The sequence below is a fragment of the Hyla sarda genome, chromosome 3 (genome assembly GCF_029499605.1).
Source record: "Hyla sarda isolate aHylSar1 chromosome 3, aHylSar1.hap1, whole genome shotgun sequence".
NCBI lineage: Eukaryota > Metazoa > Chordata > Amphibia > Anura > Hylidae > Hyla > Hyla sarda.
Genome location: NC_079191.1, coordinates 261113708 through 261139067, shown reverse-complemented (window position 1 = coordinate 261139067; position 25360 = coordinate 261113708). Strand labels below are relative to the sequence as shown.

Here is a 25360-nt window from a genome sequence, read left to right as displayed (position 1 = left end):
AAAATGCATCTGCCTGCTGCAGTGTTATATATGCACAGAAGAAAATAAAGAAATAAGAAGTCCCACTGATGGTGAGTGCCATTGTTTCAAAATTCTTTATTCAAAAGGCTGTATTAGAAACTGCACTTTATAACAGAGCACCCCATCTGAAGTGGTTCGCATGTGCTTATCTCCTGCATTGGCTCTGTTCCCTTCCAGTGTGAATAGGACCCTAACCGGCGGTAGTGCCAGCCTAGCTATTATTTTTTTTATTATAGTTGTAACGGCCCACTGACAGGGCTCAAAGTCATTGGGGCTCTCTGCCCAGGTGACTCAGAGACCTGTTCCTGTGCCAAGAAACAACAATGACTACTTGGCAGAGCTGTATCATTGTATGTCAGGGGTTCATACTGCCTATGGGTTGGACAGTATGAAAGTATGAAGTATGAAGTCCTCTCCAGACCATGTGGCTGCTTGAAAGCTTAATGCCCTAAATGCTGTTAAAAGCAGCTCAGACAAGATAGCTTCTTACATAATCAGGTACAAAAAAACTGAATAAAAGATATCTACAATAAAAAAAAATTAAAAACAGATGAAAGGTAAAGAACATGTATCACTATCTGGTTATAATACGTTAAAGAAATAGCTTATACATTCATTTTTAGTTACTCTTTAGTGAATTGACATCTCTTTTCTTTTTGGGCAACGTCTTAACTAAAAGAACGGGTAAAATCTATTATCAGTCCTCTAGCAGTGAAATTATGTACTTTCATCTGAAATTAATAAAACAAGATGATAAAAGGCACATGTACCACATACAGTCATCCTTTTAGCAATGAAGGCATCATTCCTAATTTGACTTGTGACAATAACAGCTGGGAGCACTTCCAGACAATGGGTCTCATAGTCCTCCAGAGCGCTGCTGCCAGACCTGTTTCTGCTATGTGTATAGCTTCCAGCTTGGCATACAGATAAAAAGAAGCTTTCGACTATAAAAGCAGGCCTCTTTACAAATGATTGTTCATAGATTCTCTACAGTAATCATTTAAGCATTTTATATGCCTAAAGGATAAATTCAAGGTCAGCACAATAATTTGTTTGATGTGGGTGCTACGAGTTATAAAGCAATTTATATTACAAGCGCTCAGTATAAAATGGTGACAAGATGATAAAATGATGAAGGTGAGCACTGCATAATGTAAACTCTGTACAGCTGAATATGAATTGTACTCTGTGTATGGTACAACATATAGTACTTTAAAGTCTAGGACTAGGTGTTCTGAAATGTGCATTGTGTACACAACAATGTAGAACTTCAATGCTATGTGGATCACCCCTATGGTAACAAATAACTATTTCATATAATTTCCTTCCTGACATTTAAGTTAAAAACACGGTACAGATGAAGACAACACTAAATATGGCAAAAGCTGTGCATTTTGTTATTTGTTACTTTACTATAATGTTAACTATTTCCTATTATTCATTATTTCTAAGAAATAACAAAAGCCAATACTAGGATATTTGGGGGGAAAACTAGTCAATCCCTTACTAAATAAAGTTAACCAACACTATGTTTATTTCTTTGGCCCCTTTCAGACTGAAAAAAGGAGCAAATCTCACAAGGTTTATTGTGGGTTTAATTATATTAATTACCAGATTTGTTTCAGATTTCAACTAGGGAATGGCCCAATTGTCCTGCAGTTGGACAAGCAAACTATGTAGAAGAGCAGGGACTCTCATCAAAGACAGGAGTACCAGCTATTGTACAGTACACTGAGCTTCTGGGCTGGTTGCAAAGTGCTCGATCCAGAGTGGAAGGAGTGATGCATATGGTATTGCCACTTTCCTTTCAGGGACACTCAGCTTTGTGCTGTGGTTGTCATGCCCCATACAGCAGGAGAGCTGGGGCGCCATTTGGGAGATTGCAGGGGGTTCCAGTGGTTGGAACCCATGCAATCTGACACTTATACCCTATCCTTAGGATAGGGGATAAGTTTTTATAAAAGGAAGTTCTCCTTTAGGACTATGTAAAACATGAATAATTCTATCTATGTAAAAATGTGTCCTGATGTATAGCATGAGTGTCAGGATCCGGACTGGTAAGTGGGGAGGACACGAGTAGTGGATCCTCTGTGCCAGAGAGGCGATGGCGTGGGCCATACCAGGGGAACGGAATCTAAGGGATTACTGGTTTTCACCAGAGCCCGCCGCAAAGCGGGATGGACTTGCTGCGGCAGGTAACCCCCAGGTCGTTCCACTCGGTAGCGACTCAACCCCTCTGGCGGCTGAGACTGGCATGGGACACAAGGACAAGGCAAAGGCAAGGTCAGACGTAGCAGAAGGTCAGGGCAGGTAGCAACGGTTCATAGTCAGGGGCAACAGCAAGGGTCTGGATACACAGGCAATGGGCTCACAAAAACACTTTCACTGGCACAAGGCAACAAGATCCGGCAAGGACAGGAAGGGGAAGAGGGTTTTTATACAAAATGGGAGTGATTACACTGATTGGGCCAGGCACCAATTAATGGGGCACTGGCCCTTTAAATTTCAGAGAGCCGGCACGCGCGCGCCCTAGAGAGTGGGGCTGCGCGTGCTGGGACGGAACTGAAGGAGGACGGGGCAGGTGAGAGGATCGGGATGCGACCAGTGAACGGGCACGTCCTGCCACGCGGATCGCATCCCCGCCGGGGACACTAGAGCAGCGCTCCCGGTCAGCGGGTCTGACCAGGGAGCTGCACACAGAAGAACGCCGAGCGCTCCGGGGAGGGACAGGGACCCGGAGCACTCGGCGTTACAATGAGATACTATAAAGCAGTGTTCCCCAACCTGTGGCCCTTTAGCTGGTAAAAAAATTATATCTCACATTATTCCCTGAAAGCAGAATGTGTCAGAGCATGATGGGAGCTATAGATCCAGATGTTGAAGACACAGGCATGATAGGAACCTTGGACAATACATTAAATGATTACTCCTTTATTTTTATTTTTTAAGTCAACTGGTGTCAGAAAGTTAAACAGATTTGTAAATTACTTCTATTTAAAAATCTTAATCCTTCTAGTACTTATCAGCTACAGAGCAAAAGTAAATCCTCATAGCAAACCTCTCCTGCTCGGGACAGTTCCTGATACGGACAGAGGTGTTAGCAGAGAGCACTGTGGTCAGACAGAAAAAATTCAAAAAGAAAAGAACTTTCTCTGGAGCATACAGTCACTGATAAGTACTAGAAGGAGTAAGATTTTTTTTTATTAGAAGTAATTTACAAATCTGTTTAACTTTCTGGCACCAGTTGATTGAAAAACAAAAAAAATCACTGGAGTACCCCTGTAAAGTAAGTTAAAAGTATTTATTTGCCAACATTGTCACTTTAATAATATTACATTCTATTTAAAGGTTCACTTGAGTCTAATGATTATAGGAGAGAGTGAAAATATATATACAGATACAAATGGCATTAAATATAAACGGTGAGACAGTTCATGTTTATTTGGATGAATTAATTCATTCACTAAATCCCTCAAATTAAATAATGATTTTCTTCCACTACAGCTATAATTGACAAGTTCAAGGGTACTGTGTATAAAGCAGCGGTGTGTGTCTATTACCTACTTCAATGGTGACCTTTAAATTATTCAATTTCTTTTTATAAAAACATCTTTGTCAGTGTAGAGCACGATCCAGAGAAGCCATTGAGGCTTCTTGACATTATGCTTAATATTATGAACATATGTAGTGACATTTGTACTGGAATGATAATGGACTTCTTATGTCACCAGTGTGTATCCGCATTATATTATAAGTCCTGCTCTCTGTACAAGGCATCTGATGAAGCGCATTAACTACATGACCGTAGTCATAGGATTAAAGCACTTGAGATATGTAAACATGGAGGCTAATTCACCCTTCACTCATGATGTAGAGTAGCAGAGCTTTCAGGTCTGTCATTTTGTCTCCATCCTCTATAGGATATAGAAATGATCTTTAGCTGCTGGGCTCCTTCATTCCTTCAGAGTAAGTGTCAGCAGGGAAATGAAGGTTAATGGCAATGCTGAGGGGTAAGGATATCATTTAGATCTGCAAATCAGCCAATAAAAGTATTGAATTTACAGAATATCTTCTCATTTAAAAGGAGAAATCTGTCCAATACTCGGGCAGCTCACAGATATTAAGGTGTTTACTTTCCCCTTGTGCCAATATGTTGTGTGGTACTCATTGAGGAAAATGGTTAATTAGGCTGTGTTCACATTGGCGTCAGGAGCTCTATTAGGAGCATCCATCATATATTCTGTAAAAAAAAAAAATGCTGGAAAAAATAATGCAGCATCCGAAAGCCCAGTGTACCCCATTATAGTCAATTATGTGATGGATCCAGCTCTGTTGTTGTTTTTACTTCTCTGTTCCTATAAAAGAATCTTAAAACAAAAATACTAACACTAAGTGACTGTGTGATTTAAACACTACTATAACATTCAAATTATAATAAAGTGCTTAACTAGCCAAACATGTTTTAAAGGTCACCTGTTACTAGTTTGATGCTGCCCAAACCACAGTCAGCACACAACACTGACAGCCTCCTCTATGACAGCCATCTATGAACAGCTATTGACTTTGTCTGCCAATATGGTAATACCTACCACTGGGAACAGGCCTCTGAGTCATCGGGGTGGTTAGACAGATCCAATTGACAAATTTCTTCCTATTTAGGTGAGGAATTATTCAGACTAAGGCTAGGTTCAGACTACGGAATTTCCGACTGTCTGCCGGCAAAATTTTCCGTGACTATTTTCCGCCTCCAAAGGCGTTTTTCAGTTTTATGCGTAATTTTGTCATTTCCGCGAGTAATTCCGCACGGAAATTACGCCACCAAATCCGCCTTAAATTTTCGCTTCAATTACAAGCAGAAAACAGTGGGAGTGCTAAAAGCCAAGTTCAGCCCCTTTTGGACCATGTGATCACATGACCCAAACCAGGTCAGTCAATTATTTCAATGTGGGCTAGTCCAAGAAGCAGTGGGCTGATCATATTTAAATTTCTGACTCAAATCCGGATGGGATTTCCGCATGGAATCCGCTGCAATCTGCCTACGTTCCGCATTTGACAAAAAATCCGCAGGGAAATCAATCGGATTCTGCGGCGGAAATCCGTCTGAAGAAGAGCACCCCCTTTTTTCAGGCGGAAATTTTCGAGCGGAAATTCGCAACGGAAATTACGACGGAAAAATTCCGCAGTATGAACAGGTGCACGGAAATCCCATTGACTCGCATGTACTTTATAGCCAGCGGAAATTCTAGCGGAAATTTTACGACTGAATTTCTGTCGGAAATTCCGTAGTCTGAACTTAGCCTAATTGACTTGATAGCTCATCCTCAGGAAACATGAAACACAAATGGCCAGCAGCACCTCCAAGGAAACTAAAAATAAATGGACTGGTGCATACTGCCATGGCTGCAGTGCAAATACAAAAATACACAAAACTTGCAGCAGCAGTTCATAAAACTTAGAATTTGAAGAATGCTGTTGTAAGTTTTGTGTGCTTGCATTTGCATTGCAGCCATGCAGCGTACACTTAGTTAATTCTGTTCTGCATACTGTAGGTATGCATGAGTGGTAGTCCCTTTATAGTTTTGCACTAGTCCCCATCTACCTCATGGTGGTTTTAATCAAAGCAAAGGATAGCTGGATCCCACATACGCCCAGAGTAAAGTTTGTAGGGCTGATGGGAGGCAAGTCAATTTATTGTTAGGGTCCCATGTGATATAGGGCCATCTTAGTGCTAATCCATAGATACACTTTGATCAAAATGTGCCCCAATTTTAAATATGTAATGTAAGTGTAGCTGTAATGCAATTCAAACTCTTCTATATATTCAAATTCTTCACATATCTTAGTGTTTTCAGATTGCTGCTGTAAGTTTTTTGTGTTTTTATGCTCACGATAAGCCATTATTTTTAGATTACGGAGGTCCAACTACCACACCCTAGCCAAACACGTGTTTAAAGGGGTCACAGTACTTATGCAAGGGGTGCAGCCTCTTTAATGTTTATTTCTGCTTGTCCTTGCATCTCCACATGGGACAACACTGCAGTACCTTTTGCCACCACTACTAAGAGTATGGTAATGCAAGGTTTTAAATTCTAAGGAGGCTGCATTGTTTGCCCAAGTACCACAACCTCTTCAATCTTCTGTTGATTGATGGAAATGCTGGAAATTGGACCTCTGCTGATCTAGACTTTAGTCCCTTTGGATTTACAGATGTAATTTTAAAAACCCATTAGAAGAAGGAGAGTTAAGAGTTCACAGAACTAAACTCAGCAGCTGAAGTTACATTTCTGTTCTTAATTTGGTTAAAGACTTTCATTTCTCTCAAACCCAATTCAACAAAATATTAGAAAATATTTGTAATATTCTCCACACAGACAAAAAGCAAAGACATTGTAAGACCCATTAATATGAAATTGTATTGTTGCGAAAAGCGGGCAATCTCATACATTTTAGTTTATGTTGAGTTTAGAGAAATAAAAGGACACTTCTGTATGTCAACTAGTGCTAGAAAGTTAAGTAGATTTGCAAATTACTTCTATTAAAAATTCTTAATCCTTACAGTACTTATCAGCTGCTATATGCTACAGAGGAAGTTGTGTAGTTCTTTTCAGTCTGACCACAGTGCTCTCTGCTGACACCTCTGTCCATGTCAGGAACTGTTCAGAGTAGAAGCAAATTCCCATAGCAATCCTCTCCTGCTCTGTACAGTTCCTGACACAGACAGAGGTGTCAGCAGAGAGCACTTTGGCCAGACTGAAAAGAACTTCACAACTTCCTCTCCAGCATACAGCAGCTGATAAGTACTGGAAGGGTTAAGATTTTTAAATAGAAGTAATTTACAAATCTGTACCACCAGTTGATTTGAAAAAAAAAAAAATGTTTTCCACCAGAGTACACATTTAAGACAACATCAGGAGCCTAGCCCCTTTGCTATATCGTATAAAGACCATTAAAGTGGTATTTCAGAGAAAAAAAAATAGTTTTCAAAGGAACTGGTTCAAAAAAGTTATACAGAGTTGCAAATTACTTCTATTTAAAACATTTAAGCATACCAGTAGTTATAATTTGCTCTATGTGCTGGAGGAAGTCAGGTTATCTTTCCTAGTGAACACAGTGCTCTTTGCTGACACCTCTGTTCATATCAGGAACTGTCCAGAGCAGGAGCAAATTCCCATAGTATACCTCTCCTGCAGTTCTTGAGATGGAAGCCGAGAGCACAATATCTGACTAGTATAACTGCATCACTGTCATACAGCAGCTGATATTTACTAGAAGACCTGCTTTTTTTTTTTTTTTTATGAAAGTAATTTACAAATCTATATAAAGTTCTGGTACCAGTTCATTTGCAAACAATTTAGTTTTTTTTCTGGATTACCCCTTTAAGGCCTGAGCCCTTCTGCTGGGTTCACACAATGTAAAATCTTTGGCACGTATTTTAGTTTTTGCACCAATGCAGCCTTTTATTTATTGTGCAGCCACATTTATACTGATTTATATACATTTTACAATAGGCGCCAAATTTTTACACTGTGTGAACCCAACCTTAGGTGAACACATCCTATTTTTTTTTCTTTAAGTCTGACTAACGAAAACTTTGAGCAAGTCTGTCTCCTATTTACATTTACGGTATATTTTTTCTTTTCATTTGTGTTTGTTTACCAACAATAAGGACACCTGGCCCCTAAGGGTTTTTTTTTCCCTTAAAATGCAGTGGGTAACTCTATAAGATCAAAAGCAAGGCTTACAAGTATGCTAAAATTATATTGAAAGAACAATGCAGTACGTTACCAGTTTTAAGATAAATAACTACGACAGGAATTTTGATATCTATAAACATCATAAATATGTAAAAAAAAAAAAAAAGGAAAAACACACAAAATATGAAGAGCTGGCAGGCTGTACATTAAGAGCTGCTGAAGTACCCACTTTAAGAATATAACTTTATGAGTTATTACCAGCCTTCATAAGTGTTCCTGTAACAACTATGTAGAAAAATGACTTGCAAGCATCCGAAACTATGAACTAAAGCCTATATATCATTAGTAATTTAAAGGCAGTGTTTCCCTGGGATATTACTGTCATGCAGATATGATATTTTGTAAATTGAAAACAAAATTCTGCATAATGTTTGTGAGTACAGAGGAATATTAGATGGCAGATCTTATACATAATTAAAAGCAGCTCTTGGTATAAACTAGCATAATTGTTTAATTTGTTTACACGCTCAAAACTCCCGGCACTTCCCACAACGCAGAAGCTGCATCTAATTTCTGAAAAATATGATGTCTCTTTAATATTAAAAATTTAAGTTTAGACTAATTTAAAGGTCTTATATATATATGAAATATATAATATGTCATATATTCACAACTACAAACAAAATAGAGGTGTCCAAATCCCCAATGTTTGGCAATAGAAGACGAAGAACAAAATCACGCACTGCAGTTGGTATTTGGTAAGCTATTTACATTTATATGAGACGGCATCGTTTTATAATGTCATAAATCCTACAGAGACCATGGTAATTCAAAGTATGGGTGGAACAAGTTTAGTGATATGTGCTAACAAGCTACGCCGGGTGGAGTGAAGCTACAATGTGAAGCCTTTCTTGGGAGCAAATTGCATATCATCAGACACCGGTTCTCCAGCTTCAACTAAATGATAGCTGTGGTGACTTGAATATTATTGGTGCCAATGGCTATATATTCTCACTGTTCAGCTATGGAGAGTTCACAGAATTCAATGAATTTTTTACATGGCGTGTTTATGAAACTAGGAATGAAGGAGTTCTAAACTCTGAGCTCATCTTCACTCATGTTTTCTACATGTTTTTCATTTCCATACTTTTTTCTTGACTTTAATTTAACCTCTTAAAGGGGGTATCCTGAAATAGAAAAACAGAGCTAATTTCTTGCAAAAACATCTACACATCTGTCCCCAGGTTTGGTGTGGTATTGGAACTTGGCTCCATACACTTCAATGGAATTTTTTTTGGGTTGTCATAGCAGCCAGTGAGCTTCGTAAAGGCCTTCCAAAATAGTACAATAATACTCCTATTACACTCTCTAGAGGCCGGATACTGTAGTATTGCAGAATATAGTACAAAAAAAATGATTAAGCTCTCACATGTGCCTAGAATAATAATAAAAAAAAAAGTTTTAAAACATTCAGTTAAAAAAGTAAAAACAAAGTAAAAAAATATATACAACTCATTTTATTTAATTTTTTTAAATTTCTCAGTACATTCTATGGTCAAATAAATAGTGCCAATGAAAAAAATGCACAGGCGTGGGCAGGCCTAGTGACGTGAGATTGAAGGCATACCTATACTCATTTCAGGAGCAGGCAGAATGATGCATACTGAGGAGGCAGGGAAGCGCGGCAAGCTAGTTTGATGAAAAACCGGAAGGTGTGAAACAGCCGCTGTCAGTACAGCTCTGTTAGTTGACGTCCTAATCCAATCCTGCTGCCTTTTACTTATGTTGCACTATGAAATAAAACTATGAAGCATCAGAAGCGGTGAGTGCCTCCATTCTCTTTTCTAATTTGATATTTTTTTAATACACATCAGTTTGGGGTTCAAATTATTAATTGATCAGCTTTTATGATTTTTTTTTTTTGGGAAGGGGAGGTTAATGCAAAGCAATTCCACCAATATTTTTGTGATTTAAAAAAAATATTTTTTCATGCATTCATTGTGCAGTACAAATAACATTTGAACTTTCTAGACAAATAGTATGCAAATGTACAAGGCAGATGTGGGGGCTTTTCCTTAGCCAAGAGATCCCATGCAAATCAATTTGCAATAACAACCCCCTTCCACTTTGAAACACCTTAGATATGGTGGTCACTATAGGCTTTAAAAAAGTTTAAAGGAAATCTGTCCTCCGTGTCACCTGCATTAAGTACAGACAGATAGTGCAGGTGATACTGATGACAACGGTACTTACCTTGTCCCGTTTGGTGCTGTCGCTCTCTGGCAATCCTCTTTGGTATCTTCAGCTCCGGGCCCCACTTGGAGCGTGGGTTGGGCTCAGGTCCTATGCTCCGCCCATGCTCCAAGTTGGGCTCGGGGCTGAAGATACCGAAGAGGATTGCCAGAGAACAATAGCATGGAACAGGAGAAGTTGAGTACCGTTGTTATTAGTGTGACCTGCACTACCTGTCTGTACCGACAGGTTAGTGCAAGTGACACTAAGGACAGATTTCATTTAATGGCTAAGAACCAAGTTACCTCTAAATCCAGATGATGAAACAAGAAGTCAGTTATATATTACAAGAAGTCAGTTATATTTTACAACTGAAACCCACAGTAAAGTCAATTATATTAATGAAAAACACTGTCAAAGAAGTTTTAGAATGAATAATATTAAATCATATAAAAGGTATTATCTCCAACATCAAGCTTTCATTGGGAAGGAAACTAATCAGCTGTAAAATTGAGTATCCCACTGTGCTGTTTGTGAGCCTGTAATAACCCTAGGAATTGGTAATTTTCCACAATATTAAACATAAAAAATATTAATTGACCAACCTTGCATCCGGTGGTAATGCTATATCCCCAGTGGTTTGGGGCACACTTGTCACACTGCTCTCCAATGGTGTTGGGAGGACAAACACACTGACCAGTTTCTTCATCGCAGTTATTTCCAACATGAGGACAATCACAAGCTTTATAAAGGAAACAGAGTTAATTCAGTAAAGTTAAAACCTATTGTTTAACTCTATACAGAAGGACATGTAATAGAATCAATTCAGTGGAGACCTGTGATACTATAATGCTGTCACCTAACATAGTATTTCTCAGCAGTAAAATGTAAAAATCCTTTGTATAAAACATTAATTTAGACCTTCATCCGTAGCTTTAATAATAAGCAATTTGACCATTTCACTCATAAAAGAAGCCATTAAAAGTGTAAGAACCTGAAATGTCCTGCAAGGTTTTGACTGTTGGTCTGCAGTGGTCTTTTATTCTAATTCTACGCACACCTGACATTTCCTTATGATTGCCTTCCTAGGTGCACAGCAAGCAAGGTGAATAGCCTAATTGGAAAATGTCATTTTTACCCCAGGTTTAAGATAATCTGCAGGTAAATTAGCCAACCCAAGCCCTATGTATTATCACTATATACTCAATGTACTAATATAATATTTCTTGAACATGCTTCAGTGCAGAAGAAAAGTTAAATGGAGACAAAAAGCAAAACTAAAGAATGCAGTTTGTAGAGAATATGAACTGTATATGATCACATCACTTGTATATGTTGTTTAGGCTGGGTAGACAATATCTATGCTACTATGGGTACATCTGCTCGTCTACCACATTACTCTATAACCTTATTATTAGTTTGCAGTATATTTGTTGTATATGTAATGTTATGTTATGTACAGTATCTTACATAAGTGAGTACACCCATCACATTTTTGTAAATATTTTACTATATCTTGTCATGTGACAATACAGCCTGTATAACAGTGCTTAATGTTGCTTTCCCCTTAAAATTAATGTCTAAACCTTGGCAACAAAAGTGAGTACACCTCTAAGTGGAAATTTTCAAATGAGGCCCAAAGTGTCAATGTTTTTTGTGGCCACAATGATTTTCTTTTTGAACATTATTTATTTTTATTATCATTTCGATATAAACTTACAAAATATGAACAAAAGAGAGACATGGAACAAATGCGCCCCAGTACGAAGCATCAGGTATACATAACAGAAGCATATTCAAAGACAGTGTGACAATGTCATGTACTTGGCTAAGAAATAAAAATCAAAAACCAAAGAAAACAAAAATCTGTTGTGCTGCATTTTTTTTTTTACTGCAGTCAAGATATTAGACAGATATGGGACCATTGGGGGGTATAGCCCACTAAACAGTAGGAGTAGAAGGGATACATGTCCAGACAGGTAGCATCAATTCACAAAAGGAAATCAACATCCTCCCACTCCGGCCAACAACTGCAAGGGGTTCCTGCATAATTGTACAAGCAGTGAATTGGACACTCCCAGCATCTACCCATCTTCCTCAAATACACTCACACTTAGGCAAACATTTTCGTTTCAGATATCACCATTATTTTCAAGCAAGCATTATTTACACTTAACATGTTGGTCTAAGCACTGACAGGCTAACCTCCCACCCCTTCAACCTATGCAACAATCGTTATGTACTGTACCAATACATACAGTGGGGATAAAAAGTTTGGGCACCCCAGGTAAAAATTTGTATTAATGTGCATAAAGAAGCCAAGGAAAGATGGAAAAATCTCCAAAAGGCATCAAATTACAGATTAGACATTCTTATAATATGTCAACAAAAGTTAAATTTTATTTCCATCATTTACACTTTCAAAATAACAGAAAACAAAAAAAAAAATGGCATCTGCAAAAGTTTGGTCACCCTGCAGAATTTATAGCAGGCACTGCCCCCTTTGCAAAGCTGAGACCTGCCAGTGTCATGGATTGTTCTCAATCATCATCTGGGAAGACCAGGAGATGTCAATCTCAAAGGTTTTAAATGCCCAGACTCATCTGACCTTGCCCCAACAATCAGCACCATGGGTTCTTCTAAGCAGTTGTCTAGAAATCTGAAACTGAAGAAGGCTATAAGAAGATAGCAAAACTTTTTCAGATGTCAATATCCTCTGTTTGGAATGTAATTAAGAAATGGCAGTCATCAGGAACAGTGGAAGTTAAAGCAAGATCTGGAAGACCAAGTAAAATATCAGACAGAGCAACTCGCAGGGTTGTGAGAAAAACAATTCAAAACCCATGTTTGACTGCACAATCCCTCCAGAAAGATCTGGCAGACACTGGAGTTGTGTTACACTATTCCACCATAAAGAGATACTTGAACAAATATGGTCTTCACGGAAGAGTCCTCAGAAGAAAACCTCTTCTACATCCTCACCACAAAAATCTGCGTTTGAACTTTGCAAATGAACATATAGACAAGCCTGATGCATTTTGGAAACAAGTTCTGTGGACCGATGAGGTTAAAATTGAACTTTTTGGCTGGAATGAGCAAAGGTACGTTTGGAGAAGAAGGGGAACAGAATTTAATGAAAATAACCTCTGTCTAACTGTTAAGCATGGGGGTGGATCAATCATGCTTTGGGGTTGTATTTCAGCCAGGGGCACAGGGAACATCTCAAGAGTAGAAGGAAAAATGGATTCAATAAAATTTCTGCAAATTTTGGATGCAAACGTGATGCCATCTGTGGAAAAGCTGAAGTTAAAGAGAGGATGGCTTCTACAAATGGATAATGATCCAAAACACACCTCGAAATCCATGGGGGATTACATCGAGAGGTGTAAACTGAAGGTTTTGCCTTCACAATCTCCTGACCTCAACATAATTGAAAATCTATGGATAGACGTTAATAGAGCAGTGTGTGACAGACAGCCCAGAAATCTCAAAGAACTGGGAGACTTTTGTAAGGAAGAATGGGCAAAGATACCTCAAACAAGAATTGAAACACTCTTGGCTGGCTACAAAATGCGTTTACAAGCTGTGATATTTGCCAAAGGGGGCAGTACAAGATATTAACTCTGCAGGGTGCCCAGACACCTTTTTTTTGTTTTCTTTTATTTTGAAAGTGTAAATGATGGAAATAAAATCTAACTTTTGTTGACATATTGTAAGAATGTCTCATCTGTAATTTAATGCCTTTTGGAAATTTTTCCATCTTTCCTTGGCTTCTTTATGCACATTAATAATTTTTTTTACCTGGGGTGCCCAAACTTTTGATCCCCACTGTATGTGTATATATATATATATATATATATATATATATATATATATATGGCATAAGTGCCTGATTAAAGAGGGTCTGACAGCTGGGACCCCCGAGATCTCCTGCCCGGCGCCCCAGCGATCTGATCATTTGTGTTTAGAACACCAGCTCTTCTCTTGCTTACACAACATGTCTGCTCAATGCATCTCTATGGGAGAGCCGGAGATAAAGAGATGGTGTATCTGCAGCTCTCCCATAGAGATGCATGGAGTTGGCGTGTTGACCACAGCTTTGTGCGGTGGACGACAGTCTCCTGGCATGGATCGGAGATCGCTCATTGCATGAGGAGAGCTGGTGCACCAGGAAGGAGATCGCAGGGGTCCCAGTGGTAGGACCCCTTGTGATCAGACAAATATCCCTATCCTGTGGATAGGGGATAAGATGTTATGTACCAGAGTTCCCCTTTAATGGCGTGTGTTGAGTTGAGTTATTTTGAGGGGACACAACATTAAACACTGTTATATAGGCTGTCCACCTACTACTAAGTATGTCACATTTAGGCTTAAGAATCTTGTTTGACTAATAAATAACCAATAGCAGTAGGCAAATGATTTTGTATTAATGCAATTCAAAATACTTTGATGATTCTACAAAAGTGAAAACAGAAGGGTTGGAAAAATGGTCTAATCAAGAATTTCAATTTTCCATGTAGACACCTTGGAGAAGACATGAAATGGATCTGTGATATTGTGCTTCTAAATAGGGTTGATTTGAAAATAAGACTAGAGGAAGGACTTTGTATGTACAATATGGTGTCAATAGTAAGCCTACATATTTAACTAACCAGGTCTTTACAGGTCTAGAAGTGTGTCTCCTATTATAATATACTGTTTCAATGACAAATCTGACTATTGATAGTTATGGATAGTCAGATTAGTCGTGGAAAAAAAATCTGGTATCTACAACAGTTTTACACACAAGAAAGAAAGAGGCAAGTTACATACGGGTACAACCGCCTTCTTGGAAGTCGTAAAATCCACGGGCACATCGGTCACATTTACTTCCTGTTACTCCCGGCTGACAACGACATTGACCATTATCATCACAGTCAAATGACTTGGATCCAAAAGAATTGCAGTTGCAAGGGACACATCCTTGTGCGAAAACAGGACCGTATGTCTGGGGCTAAAATAGGGAAACCAATAGTTAAAAATATGATAATAGTACAACACATACATAACTAAAGCTTGTATCTGTAATAGTTTAAAAGTCTATTTGGATTGGGAGGAAATCTCTTCAGAGCACATTTACCTAACCTTAGAAACCCAGCAAGCTCTTAATGCTTAATCATTTATGGCATCTCAATGTAAACGTATAGAACAGAAATCCCCGAGTTATATATATCAGCCATATTATTCTTCATTTCAGGAAACAAACAGTTTTGCTTTGACATCGATAACCCCTTTTCACATTCCTGTGCCTCCACAGACAATGCTGCCCCCCCCCCCCCCCCCCATGATAAGCTGTTATTGTAGGGAACTGATGTGTGCAATTTTGTTTTAGAAAAAATTAAGAATTGCTTGACTACTATTAAAATCATTGTCTGCTCATTGCTTTTAATGGTAGTCAACTACCCTCCATAGCCAACAGCTCCGTAGGCAACGTGGCTCTTGACTTTGGTCAATAGAAGTATCTTTTCGTAATATAACATAACATAAAATAATGAAAAGCAAGGAAAAAAATTCAACCAAACAAAGTATAAAAGATGCTCTTAAAAGCATGCATTTCTTAACAAACTTAATCAGTAAAAGGACCTGCCGAGAGGCCTCATTATTGGTTAGTTAATGTGTACAGATCAGGCTCAAATTGTCTTATGTTCATTCTATATATTTAGGTGAAAAAGATCCAATAACATCAAAATAATAACATCCTATGAGAGTCCTGAAAATTGCTGTCCACTGACAGTGCCCATCCAACCTGACCAAGTTTGAGAGGATCTGAAATAAAGAATGGCCGAAAATCCCCAAATCTCAGTTTTGAAACCTTGTGGCATCATCACCAAGAAGAATTGAGGCTGTAATTGCTGGGTCGTAAGGCTTATGGCAATGCAATATCTTAGTTTTTCTTTTTCAATAAATTAGCAAATATTTCTAACATTCTGTTTCCACTTTGCATTATGGGGTATGGAGTGCAGAATGATGGAGGAAAACTTGACTATTATTTTTAGCACAAGGCTGCAACATAACTAAATGTGAAAAAAATAAAAAGGTCTGAAAACTTTCTGAATACATTGTACAAATTATTTTCATTGAGCAGGCTACATGGTTTGGAATGTATGAACTATAGCAGCCTATATAGCCTATCTACAGTTATAGTCTAAAGTCAATGACCAGAAACCAAATTTTAACGGCATATGTTAGAAAAATTAGGTTACTAGTATATTTGCTATATGGTTTTAATTTACTAAACAGGCTTGGAATCAGGAAAGACATTAGAGTTGAGCCACCTGTGTTGTCAGGGGACATCAGCTGTTGCAGGTTAAAGGAATACAACCAAAGGCCTGGCAACATATCTCTATTGGAGACTCCATATCTCTGTTGTTGAATTATTATATGTTTTCTGTATAATAGATTTTTTTTTCATTGTATTATTGAGGTGGTCCTGTATAGTACTACTATTTATACACTGTATAGAAACATTAGTTAGCATGTGTTGTTTAGTTATTTATATAAAAACAATATGTAAAATAGTTTTGATGTTCTGGCCTAATAAGTAATAGATATGAGTTAAGCAAGATAACATGTTAAATAAGGAAACACATGCAATACCGTCACAGCACTACACATATCTTTTTCCTATCAATGGCATTCATGTGTCACCAATGTAATGCAGTTCTAATGTAAAAAAGAAAAATGCTTAAACAGTTATTTGCAGTGCGACAAAATCAAACTCCACTCCACTCCATTCCATGCATGAAAGGAGGGCACACCCATTTACCAGAGTAGCTGGTTTGTAAGCCCCCCGAGGACAACCTCTCGATGTAGGGTAATTCCATCTCCTACTAGGTTGAGCTTGGCTACTGGGGGATTTCCAGGTGGGATTTTTCCTTTCATATACCTGTCTTCTAAGCTCGCATCGTTTCCCAAAGTACTCAGGTTTACAGATACACCTCCCTGTAATGTCACAGCGCTGGGACATTGAGCCACTGACACTGCAGTTACAAGGTAGACACACCTGCTTGTCAGAATCCCACCAACAGTTTGGCTTTGAAAGCAGAAGAACAAAGGGAAAGCATAAGAAAAAGCTGAAAAAAGCATAAGAAAGCACAAGAAATAAAGGGAAAGAGAGATTGTCATGCTACGGAGCTTTGACATTCATAATATTACAAGATGGAACACAATGTCTTCTTGAAGAATATAACAGATGACAATATCCAATGAATATTTCATGCTTTTTCTACAGCACATCACACAGAAAATTATGTAGTAATTGTAATTAAATGATTGATGATTCTGGACAAATGTTTCTTCACTTACAGTTACAAATCACTGTTTCAGTGAAAAATAAGAAAATGGCAACCATGCATAAACTATACTAAATAGATCAAAGAAAACAGAGGAATATTCAACCCCCAAACCTCCTCTAACTATTGTTAAATGAGCACTGTCATCAACTTTTTTTTTTATATATGTTGTAGCACATATGTACTACAACATATCTCTAATATATTTTCATATTTTTTTTAAATTAAAATGTTTAAATTAACATTTGAAAACCGGCCACTAGGGGTCTCCTTCCTAGTGGCCGGCTGCAGGCTGGCGTGACGTCACGCCTGAATTCGGACCGATACCGGCCGGTCATCGGTCCTTATTCATTCAGCCTGCGCTCGCTTCCTGCCTGTAAATCAGACAGGCGGGAGCGAGAGCATTGGATCCCTGGACTCAGATGCCGGCCACTTCTCCCGCACCACGCTGCTGATGCTGCCCCTGTGTGCCGCTGATGCTGCTGGACTCTGCAGTTTGTATGTATGGGGATCAGGGTTTCAACACAGGGGTTGCGGGGAGAGCGGGGCTTGGGGTTTCAACACGGGGGTTGCGGGGATCAGGGTTTCAACACGGGGGTTGCGGGGATCAGGGTTTCAACATGGGGGTTGCGGGGATCGGGTTTCAACATGGGGGTTGCGGGGATCGGGGTTTCAATACGGGGATCGGGTTTTCACACAGGGGTCGGAAGGAACGGTGGAACGGGGTAGCGCCGCGCTGCGCCCCTGGCCCTAACTTATTATTTTCAACACAGGGTGCCTCCAGCTGTTTCCCCACTACAACTCCCAGCATGCCCTGACAGCCCATAGATTTCAGGGCAAGCTGGGAGTTGTAGTGGGGAAACAGCTGGAGGCACCCTGTATAGTGAACTAAGGGCGGAAGTGTCAGCCCCAGCAGGCATCAGTGACATCTGCCTGCTGGGAAAGTCTGCCTGGTAGTGAGCACACTACCAGCCAGACAAAAAGACCTTTTTAATATAGTAAAAAAAAAAAAAAAACAGGAAGGGGGTTAGGGATAGATGGATAATAGGCAGGGACAGAAAAAAAAATAGGATGGTGGGAGCTACTCTTTAAGTCCAAACAAAGACATAAAAGTGGAAAATTTTACTATTAGTTTCAAAAACGCAAAGGTGATTTATTAGATTTGAGATACTAGATTTAAGGAGTTAAAATACTAGATTTATCCATACAGTATTTATCTCATAATCAAGAACCTAAGTGTGGAAAAATGACATGCATGACATATTTTTTTATATGCACTACTGGGCACTACATGGAATTGTTTGGTCGATAAAAATAACAGCAAAGTTATGAGTCAGTATTGACTGGCTGCTGTGGTTTTAGAGATCATATGATCATCAGACCCTTTTTTTGTCGCTAGGTGAACCAGATGTTAAGGATCGGAACAAAAATTTAAAGGAAAAAAATATAGTACAAAAAAGGACCACAGTATTCTGTTGCTTGATCTGACTCATGCACTTTATCATAGACTATGGAGTGCATTAGTCAGTTCGATTGACCAGTCAGAAAATGGAGTTGAGCACAGTGTGCTTCCTCCAGCTAGAAGTCACGATCGCAGGGGGTTTAAGGACTGAGATCTGGTGCAATCTACCGTATATGCTCGAGTATAAGCCGACCCGAATATAAGCCGAGGCCGTTAATTTCACCCCAAAATCCCAGGAAAAGTTCTTGGCTCGAGTATAAGCCTAGGGTGGGAAATACATCACCCCCCCCCCCCCCCGTCATCATCCAGACCCTCATCATCATCACCCTGTCATCATCCCCCCTTCATCATCACCGCCTGTCATCATCCCCCCCTTCATCATCACCGCCTGTCATCATCCCACACCCCCCTTCATCATCCCCTTGTCATCATCCCCTTGTCATCATCCCCTTGTCATCCTCCCCACCCCCTTCATCATCCCCTTGTCATCATCCCCTTGTCATCATCCCCTTGTCATCCTCCCCACCCCCCTTCATCATCCCCTTGTCATCATCCCCTTGTCATCATCCCCATGTCATCATCCCCACCCCCTTCATCATCCCCTTGTCATCATCCTCTTGTCATCATCCTCTTGTGAACTATCCGCCCTCAGTGGTCTTCAACCTGCGGACCTCCAGAGGTTTCAAAACTACAACACCCAGCAAGCCCGGGCAGCCATCAGCTGTCAGGGCTTGCTGGGAGTTGTAGTTTTGAAACCTCTGGAGGTCCGCAGGTTGAAGACCACTGAGGCCTTCGACATCATCCAGCCCCCTCTCACCCCCTTTAGTTCTGTACTCACCTCCGCTCGGCGCTGGTTCGGTGCTGCAGGACTGTCCGGTGGGGAGGTCGTCCGGTGGGATAGTGGTTCCAGGCTGCTATCTTCACCGGAGGCGCCTCTTCAGGCCCGGAATAGAGGCGTTGCCTTGACGATGACGCAGAAGGACGTTGGTAATGAACGTACCTCTGCGTCGTCGTCATGGCAACGTGACTATTCTGGGGCCGGGCCCGAAGCGCGGAGAAGAGGCCCCCCGGTGAAGATGGCAGCCCGGAACCACTATCCCACCGGACGACCTCCCACCGGACAGTCCTGCAGCACCGGACCAGCGCCGAGCGGAGGTGAGTACAGAACTAAAGGGGGTGAGAGGGGTCTGGATGATGTCGAAGGCTGCAGTGGTCTTCAACCTGCGGACCTCCAGAGGTTTCAAAACTACAACTCCCAGCAAGCCCGGAAACCTCTGGAGGTCCGCAGGTTGAAGACCACTGAGGCCGGAGAGTTCACTCGAGTATAAGCCGAGGGGGGTGTTTTCAGCACGAAAAATCGTGCTGAAAAACTCGGCTTATACTTGAGTATTTACGGTAAGTTTTCTCCATGTCCAGGAAACATGTCAAAAGTTTGTTAATTTCTTGGCAGATAAGCTCTCTCTGTATTTTGTACCTTTCCTTGGCATTTTGTAAAAGACGTCTTTTTACGACCATCATAAGAATGACTGGTTTGGTAAAGACCGAAGTTACAAAAAGTTATTGTAGAAACTTACCAAGCACTCATCACACTGGCGACCTTTTACATTACTTCTGCACTCACACTGTCCTGTCTGAGCATTGCAAGCAGTGGATAAAGAGCCATTGATGTTACAGTTGCATGCTATAAGACAAAATAATACACAGATTAGACCCCCATATGATTTTCTGGGGAACATTAAATACTATTATCAATAAACAAAATGCCTAGCAGAAAATAGAGTTTTAGAATCTTATATAGGTTGCTAATACAAACCTGGTAACAAGCAACTCAAAAACTAAAAATTTACAAAATTAATTTGCCATTATGCCATTGTTTTTATTTGTTTCTGGTCTTGGGTAACAAATTATAAACACCCTAAAACATTGTAAACACCCCTAAAAACAGCTACTACAGTGACCATAGGGTCACTGTACAGAAACCCTAAATTAGATATTTCCCAATTCTCCTTCTCATTAGCTATTTTTCCATTTTAAAGTTGGACACACATTAATGCTTTTTGAAGAGTTGATCTGTCAATTTTTTCATTTCAGACAACTATGCCATATGTTAAAGTGATACATCTATGACAATTGGTTGAGTGGTATTTGCCTTGTTCTGTGACTTGGAATAGCTTCTATCATTGTAGTTATGATGCAGTCCATTTCAGTATTCACCATGGCATGCCAAGTATGCCAATGACTGCATCTAATAGCAACCTAACAAAAAAGACATGTTGGCAACTTGACTATTCCCAATCTGCCCTGCAGTTATCTGTCACACAACGTGTAGACTTTCAGACAAAGTGGATTATGGAAGCAAAAGTAGTTTTTTTGCCAGGCCTAATACAAGTTATAGATTTTACATAGCTCTTTAGTTATAAATTCATTACATATACAATTATACTTATACAGTAACACATTTTTGTAAATATTGTATTATATTTTTCATGTGGCAACACTGAAGAAAAGACACACTGACACAATTTAAAGTAGTTAGTCCACAACCTGTATAACAATGTTTAATGTTGTATCCCCTCAAAATAACTCAACACACTGCCATTAATGTTTAAACCTTGGCAACAAAAGTGAGTGCACTCCTATGAGGAAATGTCAAAATGGGACCCATTGTTTCAATATTTTGTGTGGCCACCATTATTTTCCAGCACTGCCTTAAGCCTCTTGGGCATGGAGTAAACTAGAGCTTCACAGGTGGTCACTGGAGTCCTCTCAACTCCTCCATAACATCATCATGAAGCTGGTGGATGTTGTGCTCCCCCTCCTTCTGTTTAAGGATGCTCCACAGATGGTCAATAAGGTTTAGGTCAGGAGACATGCTTGGCTAGTCCATCACCTTTACCCTCAGCTTCTTTAGCAAAGCAGTGGTCCTTATGGGACAACAGCCTTGCAGACCAATTTGATGTAATGTGCAGAGTATGGTCCGAGCACTGACAGGCTGATCCTCCACCACTTCAACCTCTGCAGCAATGCTGGCAGCACTCATATATTTCCCAATGACCTTCTTTGAATATGATGCTAAGCATGTGCAATTCTTTCGTTCAGATCCTAAGAGAGCTCTTTGCCATGAGGTGCCATACTGAACTTCCAGTGACCAGTATTTAAGAGTGTGAGAGCGATAACATCACATTTAAGACACCGGCTCCCCATTCACACCTGAGACTTTGTAACACAAATGAGTCGCATGACAATGGGGAAGGAAAATGGCTAACTGATCCCAATTTGCACATTTCCATGTAGGGGTGTACTCACTTTTGTTGCCAAGGTTTAGACATTTATTGATGTGTGTTGAGTTATTTTGAGGGGACACAACATTATTATACAGGCTGTGCACTCACTACTTTACATTGTAGCAGAGTGTCATTTCTTTAGTGTTGTCACATGAAAATATATAATAAAATATTTACATAAAGGTAAGGGGTGTACTCACTTATGTGAGATACTGTATCATTCTCATATTTTCTGTTTTTATTCTTGCTGATTGTTTTTCTACTACAAAAGTCAAATTGTAATTAACTTGCTAAATGTTAAAGAATATGTGATGTAAACTGTAATGTTACCTTTCAGAAAAGTTTCCTGAATCCACATGCACTGATTTCGAATTTGTTTTAAGGGTTGTCAAGGATCACGTTGGAAACACGTTGGAAACACGTTGGAAACAATGCCATTATATTCCACCATGACCTTTGTCTGATATTTAGCTTATCCCCGTTTAAAAGAATGAGCCTGAGCTCCAGCACCAGATGTATTCCATGGACAGCGATGTTCTGTCAGATCATTTTATTTTTCTAACCCTGGGAAAACCCCTTTATCTCCATTATTCAATATATTTTAAAAATGTAAACAAGCAGAGAGAAGATACTCACGCTGACAACTCCTTGGCCCAAGAGCATCTCCAAAATAGTCTTCTGCACATTTATTGCAAAAGTCTCCAGTCACACCTGGTTTACATATATGACATGCACCCGTTTCACTGTTACAACAGTCTGGGGCTGAAAGGTCGAGGTTGTCATTACATTGGCATGGTTTGCATGATCCTCCAGGTAACAATGGTTGGCCAAAATATCCATTAGCACACCTAAAGGACACAATAAATCAGTCAAGGAATTAATTATGTAGTGAACAAATTAGACATCATGAGTAGAGCTGTTTCCTATAGATTAGTGGACTCCCCAGGTGGGGTGCACCATGCCCTATCATGGGTATTTATGCCTCAAGATCAGTAAACCAGTACAAGGTGTCTTAGTCAGAAGTAGTGCCAGATTATGATGCACAACTGTTACGATTCGGCTAGCTGGATGTGGATCCTCTGTGTCAGCGAGGGATTGGCGTGGACCGTGTCGGTGGACCTGTTCTAGGTTGCTACTGGTTTTCACCAGAGCCCGCCGCAAAGCGGGATGGTCTTGCTGCGGCGGTAGCAACCAGGTCGTATCCACCGGCAACGGCTCAACCTCGCTGACTGCTGAGAAGGCGTGGGACAGAAGGACTAGGCAGAGGCAAGGTCAGACGTAGCAGAGGGTCGGGGCAGGCGGCAAGGTTCGTAGTCAATGGCAATAGCAGAAGGTCTGGAAACACAGGCTTTGGACAACACTAAACGCTTTCTCTGGCACAAGGCAACAAGATCCAGCAAGGAAGGAAAGGGGAAGTGAGGTTAAATGGACAGAGAGCAGGTGGAAGCTAATTAGACTGATTGTGCCAGGCACCAATCACTGGTGCACTGGCCCTTTAAATCCTAGAGAGCTGGCGCACACGCGCCCTAGAGAGCGGAGCCGCGCGCGCCAGAACATGACAGCCGGGGACCGGGACGGGTAAGTGGCTTGGGATGCGATTCGCGAGTGGGCGCGTCCCGCTATGCGAATCGCATCCCCATCGTGAATGTCAGTGCAGGGCTCCCGGTCAGCAGATCTGACCGGGGCGCTGCAGAGAGGAGAGCGCCGCGAGCGCTCCGGGGAGGAGCAGGGACCCGGAGCGCTCGGCGTAACAACAACTACTACAGATATCACTTACCAACATCTGGAAAACTTTCTCAATTTGCACACAAAATTCTTTAGCAGTAAGCAGAAAAAAAACACTGGATTTAGGAGAGGTAAGTGTGATTTTTCTTTGAACATTTTTTTTATTTCTGTTTATTTCTTTTGTTGTTTTACAGATTAGCAGAATATTGTGGACTACATCAGATTTGAGGATTATGTAGCCTTAGTGCTTTTAGCTGCAGGCTGGTACTATTTATTGAGTAAATGTTACATTATGGCTTCCACTAGCTTCTATTGGACAAAACCATGGGGCATTACACTATACAAATAATGTTCATGCACCAGAATATTGCTCATGTAAGGTAAAGTATGTCAAAGTTAGAAAAAAATATGTTTTGTACAGTGGGGTTTAGAACCACCACAGCCGACTGTCACTCGGAAGCTAGGTTTCCAAACAGATTTTTTTTCTGAAAATTGTTTTTTTTTTTTAAACTGCTACTGCAGTTTTTGATCCAAAATCAGAAGTGGATCCAGCAGGATGGAGAAGTATAAGTCCTTCCTTTATATTTGCCATTCCATTTAAATACACTTCCGGCTTTTGCTCATACACTGAAAGGCAGGAAAGTGTGGAAGAGGGAGGCGAAGGTGCAAACCAGCAGGTATAAAGTACAGGAAATTATAAAATAAAAGCAGAATTTATTGTGGAAGGTATGGACAAACTTGTTTATAAAGTATACAACTCTCTTTGTCAGGTCCTTATATAAACTGAAGCATATCCCAGTTTTAATAATGATAGGATAACCGGGAGTTGTATGGGGATTCCCTATCCATCCCCTATCCTTCCCAGCACCATGGCTCTCCCCATGCACGAAGGAGGGGCCGACACGCCCTTTCCATGCACCGATATGGGAGAGCCGGAGATACATCGCTCATGTATTTCCAGTTTTCCCGTAGAGATGCATGGAGGGGGCGTGTTGATCTCAGTGCATGGGAGAGTGGTGCACCGGGCAAGAAATTGCGGGGGCCCCAATGGTCAGACCCTTTCGCAATCAGACACTTATCTTCTATGCTGTGGGTAGGGGATATGTTGTTCAGTACTGGAGTGCTCCTTTAAGGACAGGGACTAGGTAGGCAGATATTAGTGGCGACTAGATCCCAGCCTCTAGGAATGTTGTGTATGTTAAAGGGGTACTTCGCCCCTAGACATCTTATCCTCTATCCAAACGATAGGGGATAAGAGGTCTGATCGCGGGGGTCCCGCCGCTGGGGACCCCCGCGATCTCTCCTGCCGCACCCCAGTATATCAGCATCATGGAGCTATGTTTGCTCCGTGGCTGATGACGGGTGATACAGGGGCTGGTGTATCGGGACATCATGCCCCGTCCCCTCATGACATCATGCCCTCCTCAATGCAGGCCTATGGGAGGAGGATTGATGACTGCCACGCCCCTTCCCATAGACTTTTATTGAGGGGTGGGGCTTGACATCACAAGGGGGCGAGCCGTGAAGTCACGATACACCGGCCCCTGTATCGCCCGTCATCAGCCACGGAGCAAACATAGCTCCGTGCTGCTGATATACTGGGGTGCT

General features: G+C 40.6%; 1 protein-coding gene across 2 annotated transcripts in view; it reads right to left on the bottom strand.

Annotated features, from left to right (window-relative positions):
• The window catches only part of LAMA2 (laminin subunit alpha 2), a 943701-nt gene that overhangs the window by 299055 nt on the left and 619286 nt on the right, over positions 1-25360 (bottom strand). For both annotated transcript variants that reach the window (XM_056566521.1, XM_056566522.1), the window contains 4 exons: positions 22664-22875; positions 20318-20424; positions 14763-14943; positions 10556-10692 (listed from right to left, as the gene is read on the bottom strand). In XM_056566521.1, the coding sequence (XP_056422496.1) occupies positions 10556-10692; positions 14763-14943; positions 20318-20424; positions 22664-22875 (637 nt within the window). The remainder of the gene's footprint in view (positions 1-10555; positions 10693-14762; positions 14944-20317; positions 20425-22663; positions 22876-25360) is intronic.